At 34.5% G+C, this 11191-nt stretch overlaps 1 protein-coding gene across 1 annotated transcript; it reads right to left on the bottom strand.

Annotated features, from left to right (window-relative positions):
- Nucleotides 1-8053: 8053 nt before the first annotated feature.
- LOC142629978 (receptor-like protein 9DC3) lies at nt 8054-10528 on the bottom strand. The gene has a single exon (XM_075804033.1). It carries the CDS (start codon nt 10526-10528, stop codon nt 8135-8137), a length of 2394 nt encoding a protein of 797 aa, XP_075660148.1. The 3' UTR covers nt 8054-8134.
- Nucleotides 10529-11191: the final 663 nt, after the last annotated feature.

Here is an 11191-nt window from a genome sequence, read left to right as displayed (position 1 = left end):
GGCGAGAGAGAAAAAATGAGACTAGTCTGTTTTTTCCTTTGTTTTAGTGTTTGACTTTATATGTTCTCTTCTTGACCGGTTATTGGTAATTCATTAAAATCATATTAACGGCCTGAATCAAAACAAGCGAAATCAATGGTTAAATGTATGAGTGGGTACTGTACCCACACAAAAAAATGTGGGTACTGTAGAATGACCCCATGTGAGCTGGTATATGGTGTACCCGGTATATATGCCGGGTCACTCACACACTGACAGGTCCCACACACTGTGGAGCCTGCTTCTGTGTGAGAGACCCAGCATATATGCCGGGTACAACATATAATTTTCGCACGTATTGGGCTAAACTAATCTACCGATCTTTTAAAAACTGACTTCCATTTTGTTCTTATACTATTAGCTAGGATACCACTTGCTACTCAAGTTAATGTGGGTGAGAACCCCTAGAGGCCTAGACTGATTACACATCATGCCTTTTACTTTTAAGCAATTCATAATCAACTTATGGATCTGGCATCTATACCCTCATTTTTCTTTTGTAATATTATCCAAGGTCAAAAAGACATACATGATACAACCAAATTTAATATAGGAAGGGGAAAAAGTTCAAATACCACGTCTTTTTGCACGCAAGTCTTACCATTTCAAAGTGGGAACAGGGTCCGAGGGCGATTTCACTTGAATTGGATATACAATATTTTAAAGTGGTGCCAGATTTTTGTGGGTGCTGTCGATTTAAGCAAGCTCTTAGTCTTAAACCCATTGGTACGTAATCAATTACTTTTCTCTTTAAATATGCCATGCATATCTTTTCCCCAAGTCATCATATTCTTTTTCTTTATCCTCTTCTTCAAATATTTCATCCATAAAATTTTTGTTTCTTTTATTTATCTTCTTGAAGCATAAAACTGGAGAAACCCATGTTAAGAGAAGCTCCTAATGCTCAACCAAAAAACAAGCAAAAGAATGGTACTAGGAGGAGCATCAATTGACATGGAACAAGTACTTCTCAACCTTCGGCGAAATGCCCATTTTCTTCAAATTAATTAGGCAAATGCCCCTCTTTTGAAACTCGATTTTCTCAAAATCGAGTTTAAAAAAAATAATTCTGGAGTCCAATAGCAACGTTTTAAAGAGTCTATAGTGACGTTTTAAAAACCTATAGCGGAGTTTGGTAACTCGACCTCCATGAAGTCGAGTTACATGCAAGTTTTTTTTTTTTTTTTTTTTACCTATAACTCGATTTCATGGAGATCAAGTTCTAAAATGTCACTATAGTTTCCTTAAAACATCACTATAGGCTCCTTAAAACGTCGCTATAGGACTTAAATCGATTTTGAGAAAATCGAGTTTCAAAAGAGGAGAATTTCCCTAATTAGTTTAGGAAAGAGGGCAACTTGCTATTTTTTTTTTTTTTTGTGAAAAGGGCAAAAGCCCATTTTGGCCCTCAACCTTCTGATGATCTTTGCCATCGTTTTGAATCCTTTAGGACACTAGAAATGGGTGTTCCAAGGACCAACACGACCGAGGAAAAACTATCTTGGCTGCGCTCTCAAATCATTGGTGGTGAAGCAGAAATCGATTCTCTCTTTGGAAAAAGAAGACTCATCTATGCTGATCACACAGCCTCTGGTCGGTCTCTTCAATATATCGAAACTTTCATCATTGACAACGTTCTTCCTTTTTATGTTAATTTAGCATTTCTTCCTTTCTATTATTATAATATGTTCTTTAATTATAATCTCAACATATTAATGATGAATAAGTAAGCTTTATCATAAAGAAAATGTAAAAAACAGTATACATAGTCATAGATAGAAGCACGCACCTCAACAACTATACTGCTGAAAATTAATTGAAACTAAATGAGCTACCGACAACATGGCTGATACAACCAAACCATACACCTAAGCAACCACGACAGGCGATGATTCTAAATTACAATCTTGCCTCTCAATCAATCAAACAATACACTATGACCTGTCTCAAATATATGCACGATTTCCTCATCTCATTTGTCCAACATGACCGGAGATTGCCTTCTGATCTCAACCGGTTTTTGATTTGCCGTTTTATAATATGCTGCACACTTTCTTTACAATTATTAATGGATAATTACACTCCTTTTTTTAGATTTATGAGAACGACACTTCATTCTAAATTTAAAGGGAAAAAACGTTTTCCTCCGTTAACATGACCAAACTTTGTTAAACTGATGTTAAAAATGTTGTGCACTAACTTGTCTTTTATACTTAATAACAAGCTCCCAAAATTATTATTTATTTTGGAATTGAATTTTTTTAAAATTTTTAAATAAAGAGAATTTTAAAATATTCAAAATGAATTTTGTTTTTCTCTCTAAAAAAAATGACTTTTGCTTTTCTTTTTTCAACTAAGAAGAGATTTATCATGACAAGTCTTTTAGTGCTTGATAAAGCTTGCATTTTAATTATACATTTATTAGTCACGTTTTTACTAATCATAGTTAAACTTTGTTAAAGAAAATCTAATATAAATTTAGAATATTTTATTATTAATATAAACAAAATAAGGGTGCTATTTTTTTCAACCCAAGAGAGGAGAGTGTTTTTTCCTTTAGATTTAGAGTTGATTATCATTTCCCAAACTTAAAAGGGAATAGTGTTTTAAGCATTATGGTTTTTTTGTTTTGTTTTGTTTTGAGTACCCAATTTGCGTGAAGGGAACACTCACACTTGTAACAGTCACGTGGGGCACTGGACAACAAAAATGGTGCATGAAGCAACCAGTTATATCAAGAAAAGCTTAGGGGGTGGACAAGAAGATGCACTCTTGTTCTGTGGCTCGGGCACAACTGCTGCTATTAAAAGGCTTCAAGAAGTAATGGGAATTGCAGTACCATCCATTTTGAAAGATAGGGTACTTAAATTCCTTCGTAGTGAAGAAAGGTGGATGGTTTTTGTTGGTCCTTATGAGCACCACCCCAACCTTCTCTCATGGCGGCAAAGCTTGGCTGAAGTAATAGAGATTGGTTTAGATGACAATGGTTTCACTACAAGAATTTTGGTCTTTTGTGACCAATGTTTTAGCGACGACCAAAAAGTCGTCACTATTGGGCATACATTAGCGACAATAATAAATGTTCATCGCAAATAAGTGTATTCTAGCGACAACATTAAGGTGACTGCTAATAAGTCATCGCTAACGCCATGGAGGGAATTTTATTTACTTCTGAAAAATAGAGGGAAACTTTTAGCAACGACAATAAATTTTGTTGCAACGGCATTTACGTTGCTAAAATAAGGTTTATTTTAACGACAATATTTATCGTCGCTAATAATCATCTTTAGTGACGACTTGAGACTCATAAATATGCCAACCGTCTAATTTTGGGTTCCTTTTCGGCTTGTAGCAACGTGACTGGAATTTATTCGGATACGCGTGCAATTGCTAAATTACTTCATCAATATGGAGGATTTGCATGCTTTGATTTCGCAGCAAGGTATGTACAATTTGTGCAAAGTTCATTCTTTAGCTTCTTTTAGTTTTTGGCATCAAGAGATTAGAGAAGCCAATTTTCTTGACATGAAAATTTGTGTGTTCAGTGGCCCTTATGTGGAGATTGACGAGATCTGGGGAGATTGATGGCTATGATGCCATTTTCCTTAGTCCACATATGTTCCTTGGTGGGCCTGGATCACCTGGCATACTTCTGATGAGAAAGGTCCTCTATCGACTGAAGTCTTCTCCACCATCAACTTGTGGAGGTGGAACTGTTAATATGTCAACGGCTTCAATGAAAAGGTAATTGAACCTCTTATATGGATAATGTTATTGCTTTGTCTATTGGTACCGGACCCATCCCATATATATCTGATTCTAATTGGTATATATGGAACTTGATCCAGTTATGGGATTGATGATTGAGTATGCAGGTCTGTTACTCTTGAGTCTTGTCCTAGTAAAATCAAGTCCTAAATAAATTGGTACCCCTTAGGTCTTAACCAACCCATATACTTCTATCATTGATTGCAGTACACATTATACGTGGAGGACATAGAAGAAAGGGAAAATGGTGGGACTCCTCAAATAATCCGGACAGTTAGAACAGCATTGGCATTGTGGGTGAAGGAATACATTGGTTTCCAAGTGATAGAAAAACAGGAGCACACCTACATAGAGAAAGCTCTTGAGAGGCTTCTCCTAAATAAGAACATATGCATTTTAGGAAATACAAGTGCCAAGCGCCAAGCTATATTGTCTTTCTTCATTTATAGTACTAGCAATTCCTCATTGGCTGGTCTAAAAAATGAGAGTAATGACCTATGTAAGTTTTTAGACCCCTTAAACACAACTAGATTAACCTAGTTATTTAGCCAAGTGATTAACTTAGGTAAATTATGGAGATCTAGGTTAACACATATAAATCATATCATTGTAAAGTGTGGAAAATGAATAACACAACGATATGATAACTTAAGAAAACCAAACCAGTAAAAAACATAGGGAGGATTTAACCTAGCTATCCTCAAGGTAAAACTGAATCCACTATTAAAGCATTGAAGTTTACACATTTAAACCAAGGTTACACCTTATGTTCTTTTTGTGCATATGCTACACTTTCTCGAGCACAAAATCTTACAATATGCACTAAGGTGTTCATGATTGGCTAGTAAACATTGGTGAGATGGTTATTTATGCCTTTCTCAATAAGTTCAAGTCTGACAATCAAAGGCATGTGACTTCAAGATCAAGAAAAAGTGATAAAAAACTATAAACATCTTCTCACACAACATGCACTACAAAACTCAAACTAGTAAAGTGCAATAAAATAAGCTCATCCAAGTTAAACAAAGTACATAAATAAGTTATGTAAAGATAATATGACCAACCTCAATTACATATCCATGATGTGTAATACAAAAGAAATAAAAAAACTTTTTGGTTTAAAAAAAATTTTATGACCAAAACTAAAAGCACACATTATGCTTAATGTATAAAATGCAAATGCAAATGCAATGCACAACAATGAAAAACTAAACTATAGAGGGTACATAAACAAGAAATATCAATTTCTTAATTAACTCATGAGTACATGTACAAACTAGTACATACTCACACAAAAACATAAATAACTTAGCACTTATAGAACACATATTATTCAAGTTTCTCTACAATGTTAAACATGTTCTAAATCAAGAAAGATATATTATAACTCATGTAATCCTCAAGAAAAATAAAACAAGACTCAAAAAAGAAATATTTTTGTCTTTTTGAAAATTTTCAATTTTTTGGATTTTTTTGTTTTAAAACAAAAAAACCTAAGAAAATAAAATAACCAAAAACTAAAAGAAAACATGTCCATAATTAATTGAAAGAATTAAATTAAGGACAAGTAAACAATACTCACCTTAGAGAATCTTTTCTTACTCATATAGCACGAGTCTTTGGCTTTGTAGGTGAAAATTCATGAGAAGTAGAGAGTATTTGAGAGATTACACCAATCTTCTAAAAAAGACTAAAATCCTGCAATTTCCTTTCACAAGCCAACAAACTTAAAATTTTCAAAAGCATATGAGACAATTTATTTGGACTTATGGCAAGAGAAATATCATCACATATCCTAGATTGAAACACAAAATGTTTAAATTTCAATTTATGACAATTAGGACGAATGTGACCAAAGACACCACAAAAGTGACAAACAGGAACAAATTTAGGAACATCAGTATTCCAAACAGAAAATCTAGTCTCAGATTTTGGTTTTTGCCTCAACAAAGAACAATTTGGTCTAATATGACCAACAACACCACAAAGATGACAAGTAGGCACAAGAACAGATTTATTATGCTCTCTAATAGTAGGTTTCGACATAGGTTTAGAACCTTCAGCGTCTACATTAGGACTTTTACCTTTGTCTAACCTAGCAAAATAAGCATTTTCTTTATAATTCCTCTTGAAAGGAGGGATATAAACTTTCTCAGTTTTAGGCTTAAGAGAAATAGAAACACTTCTGTTATCAATAGTAGGCTTGGTACTAGTCAAATTTTCAATTTTAGCTTTAGATTCAACTAACTCTTGTTCCAAGCTTTTCATCTTCTCATCTTGAGAGGAAATTTGATTTCTCAAAAATTTATTCTTTTTATTAGATTCATCTAATCTAACAACCAATTCCGCTTTTTCAAGATTAGCCAATTTTAACTCTTCCTTAAATTTCTTAGCAATTTTCAAAGATTTCAATAATTTCTTATGGAAAGCTTCACAGGCATCAATAAAATCAACATAAATAACAGTGTTCTTTTTATTCAAATCATCACAATCAAAAATAGTAAGACACTTAAAATTGTCCATGATAACAGGGATGAAGGATCAACTCTTAGATCAAAAGATCTAAACACTAAAGCTAACCCTTTCTGATACCACTTGTATGTTTTTAGACCCCTTAAACACAACCAGATTAATCTAGTTATTTAGCCAAGTGATTAACTTAGGTAAATTAAGCAGATCTAGATTAACACAAATATATCATATCATGCAAGGCAGCGGAAATACAAAGAACACCATGATATGATGACTCAAGAAAACCAAACCGGTAAAAAACCTGGGGAGGATTTAACCTAGCTATCCTCAAGGTAAAACTGAATTCACTGTGAAAGAATTGAAGTTTACACAATAGCGACTTAGACCACTAACATCTTATTACTACCTCGAGTAGGAAACTTACTACCACGACCACGTGACAGCTCCGAGTCCACAGACTACTTCTTTCTTGGATTCCCAGCAAGCGGTACTCCTGCTTGTATATCTTTAAGCTCTTGAATCTGCAACTGAATTGATCATCAAGCTCTTGACATCAATCTAGATCTTGATAATCCTAAGTGTATGTGAAGGCACACATCTCTAGATCTCACAAGAGATTCACACACATAGCATAAAGAGCATCAAAAAAGACTCTAGAGAGCTTTTGGGGACAAACTCTAGATACAAAAAAAGGCACACTCTTCTCTCTCTTCGAAACCTTTAAAAACGTGCTTAGCATTTCCTTTATATAGTGGGAGAAGTAGATCTAAAACCCTAATTCTTAATGGGCTTGGGTTGAGTTGGAAAATCTGTAGAAAAACAATCTGCACGAGTTTCGATCAGTCGAGTCTAATTCTCGATCGATCGAGCCAGGCAAAATTGCACAGTAAATTCTGCAGTAACTCGATTCCAACTTTTACATATAAGACACATACTTTGAGCAATCTAAATAAGACAAACGTTTTGATCATGGTTTGCCAACATTACAAATTAGTGTTCTAATGCATTTAAACCTAAGGTCTTACAATCTAACATATGTGAATCAAACGACGAGGGAATACAACTACTATTATCGATTCTAAATCTACCAGATGGAAAACAATTGCTCCAAAACTATCAACAAATCCTTTGACATGCAACTTTCGGAACCAACACATTTTGCATCACAAAAAACCAAGCATGCAAAAATATTGGAGTGGATCATTGGGATTGTGAATGTCCTTACCCTTATGGAAACAAGGAATTACATGTAGCAAAATTTGTTCAATTGAGATGAAAATGTATAAATTAGTCAGTCGAGTATGGTAGAATTAATATTTCAAAAAAAAAAAAAAATCAATTTTACTATCAATTATCTTAATTTTGTTTCAAATAGTAGTCTCTAATAAAAAAATATAGTTTCATGAGCAAAAGCTCCTATTAGCATGAATCCTACAATATATTAGTGATACAGCTATAACACAACTTGAGTCATAATAACATTACAAATATTAATAATAATAAGATCACCCTAAAAACAATTATCATGCGCGAGGCGGTGACTAGTATACTTATAATAGTGTGTTGCCAATTCTTTGTTAGTTGGGTTAAGAAGTTTTAAGTGTGTACAAAATAAACAGGAAAAAAAAGGATTGTTCACTTAATAAAGAGAAAAAATGAAATAGAAAATATAAAGAGGGATAAAGGGAAGAGCATGTAGTTAGTGCAATCGTAATGCGTTAAACACAAGTTTTATTGTATAATAAGTTCGCTACATGATATAAGCATACCACCACTATATAAGTAACTGTATATTTTTCCCTCAAAAAAAAAAAAATAAGTGTATATTTATATCTTCAATGTGCAAGCTCAATTTCTATGTCCCTCTCCTCATCTTGTTTTGTACCCGTTGCCTCAATCCAAAGGTCTTCATCAACCAATCCCGCTTTCTTGTTGCCACAATGTTGCCAATTATCACTCCAACAATTAGCCCAAATCCGTACCCAATCAAAACTATTTTCCAACCAAATTCAAAGAGAGGCCCAGTAGAATCATGACTTTTTTCAGAAGCTGTTGGTAAAGGGGGTGAAGGATTAGAATTCCAACATTTCTTTGATAATGGATTCCCACACAAGCCTAAATTTCCCTCAAATGAACTATTTTCAAATGTGTCAAATTGTTTTCCTTGTGGTATAGAGCCAATGAGATGGTTATGAGAAACATTGAACCATTCAAGGAAAGTAAGTTGAATTAGCTGTGGTGGAATCTCGCCTGTGAGCTTATTTTGAGAAAGGTCTAATGATTCTAGCATTATAAGATTCCCTATAGATGTTGGGATATGTCCAGTGAGAATGTTGTTGGAAAGATTAAGCATATGAAGCCCTTTTAAATCTCCAACGCAATCTGGAATCTCTCCAACAAAGCTATTACTTGACAAATCAATGGCTCTAAAGAAATCTTGAACCTTATCGTATACTATATCCAGACCTTTGTTTGTTAGTTGCATTTTATAATCGTAATGGTAAAACATATAATATGTCCTCACACTCATAGATATTTCTACTTGAATATACGTTAATTGGAATTCATTGTCCAATTTCAAGGCATTCCAATTTCCGAAGGACTTTAAAGGCAAGTTTCCTGTAAAATTATTGTAAGAAAGATCAAGGATTTGCAATTTGGGGAACTGATAATTACTTTCAGGACTTCCTAATATTTGACCATAAAATTTGTTGGACTGCAAGAGGAGCAATTTTAAATTTGGAAGATTTCCCAGCCAAGAGGGAAAAGTGTCATTGAATTGGTTATTACTAATATCAATGGCCTCCAGTTTTGTGCAATTGGCCAATGATCTTGGTAACATTCCTTGGAGTTTATTTCCTCTCACACTAATCATCCTCATTTCGAAGATATTGTGCAAGCAATGAGGAAGTGAACCAGTAAAGTAGTTATCAGATGCATCAAAGATATGAACAGAAGTCATGTTGCTAATCAACAAAGTACCAATAAGATAATTTTGAGAAATACCAAGAAAATTAAGATTCTTTAGGTTAAAGATGGAGATTGGAAACTTGCCTTGAAGCTTGTTCTCGTCAAGACTCAACATATATAATTGTGTGAGGTTCATAAGGCCAAAAGGAATTGAACCAGTTAATTGATTGAGGCCTAAGGTAAGAGCAGTCAACTGTGTTATGTTTGTAAGCCCGATAGGAATGGGACCAGTCAATTCATTACCGTAGAGGTCTAGAAAAGCAAGTTGGATGAGATTTCCAATTGAAGATGGGATGTTACCTGCGAAAGAGTTATCTGAAAGCTTAAGGTAGATGAGATTTGTGAGGTTACCGATTGAAGATGGAATGGACCCAGAAAAGTTGCAACCCCACATATCCAAGGCAATTAGGGAGCCAAAGTTTCCCATTGAAACAGGTAGCTCACCAAAGAAACTAGTGTCTGCAAGGCTCATTTTTTCAAGGGGACTGCTCCAATCTTGAAAGTCGGGCCAAGAACCAGTGAGATCTTTGTTGTGCTTCAAGTCAAGAGCAAGTAATTTTGGTAGCTTAAATATGTCTACTGGAAATTCCCCATGCATTCCACAGTCATGGAGATAAAGGGACCTTAGAGTAGACAAGTTCGCAATGATATTAGGCACTGTGGAGAATATGTTCACCCCTCCAAGATCAAGATATTCTACACGGGTTAAATTTCCAGCTAGACTTGTTAGGCTCAACTGTTTGAATTGCAATAATGATTTGCCTGAAGAGAAATCATAGTTGCAACACAAATCCAAGAATGACAATTGGGACAACTTTGAAATTTCTGATGGGATTTGACCAGAAAACATAGAATAAGAGAGATTAAGATATGTAAGTCTAGAAAGATTGCCTAACTGGGATGGGATTTGAGAGTAGTTAAAGTGATTGTCAGCAAGGTTAAGGTTTTGTAAGTAAACAAGACGGAAGAGAGAGCAGTTGGAGTTGATTGAACCATATAGACAACTGCTACTGAGGTCAAGGCCAATCACATGACCTGTGTCCTCATCACAGTCAACACCATCCCATGAGCAACAATCACTGTTTGCTCCTTCTAGTGTCCAAGATTTAACCCTGTGATTTGCAACAGGGTCATACCAAGAGACAGACTTGTTTATGATAAAGCTTTCCTTGAATTGCAACAAGGCTGAGCTCTCATCATCATGGCATAGTGGCTGCTTGGAAGGAGACGAATGTATAAGATGAAACAGAGGGAGTATGTAAAGCAAGCGCATCAACATGATGATGTCCTAATTATGTTTAGCACCCCCTAATTTTTTTAGGTTTAATAAGTGCGTCGGGGAATGCAAATATTTATAGACCGAGTACCCTGCTCAACAACTTAAAAGCGCAAGCGCGAAAAACAATGAAATGAAGAACTTATGAGATGCATAGTGATGAACACAACGACCATGACGCATGAGTGTCTTCTGACCAATTAAATAACTTATCAAACTCTCAATATAAAAACTGATGAAGTTCAAAAAAAATAAAAAATTGTGTAGAGTACATTATGGCTACTTTACAACAAATTATCCCAATTGGTAGAATGCAATCTGTAAAGTTGCAAATTTTAAATTTTCTTGCCTTTATTTATGTCTCTTTGGTTTCAGAAATTTCCTATCCAATTCGTAAGTCTTGTTAGTTGCGTGTTGAATATTTGATCAAATCTTTGATTCTTATTAAATATTTTTGTCTTGAAAATAAAAGTTGGCATTACATTACTCACGATTGGAGGGCTGTGAGGCTGTCTTAGGCGGGTTCTTTGACTCTTTGACCCGTTTACACTTGTTACAAGTTTTTTTTTTCCTTAAAATATAATGATTAGATAATTTAGATTTATTTGTAATGGAATGAGCCATTATAGAAGGATAAGACATAGAATTTAAGTATAGGCATGCCAA

The sequence above is a fragment of the Castanea sativa genome, chromosome 3 (genome assembly GCF_040712315.1).
Source record: "Castanea sativa cultivar Marrone di Chiusa Pesio chromosome 3, ASM4071231v1".
Classification (NCBI taxonomy): domain Eukaryota; kingdom Viridiplantae; phylum Streptophyta; class Magnoliopsida; order Fagales; family Fagaceae; genus Castanea; species Castanea sativa.
This window is presented reverse-complemented; position numbering and strand designations above follow the sequence as displayed.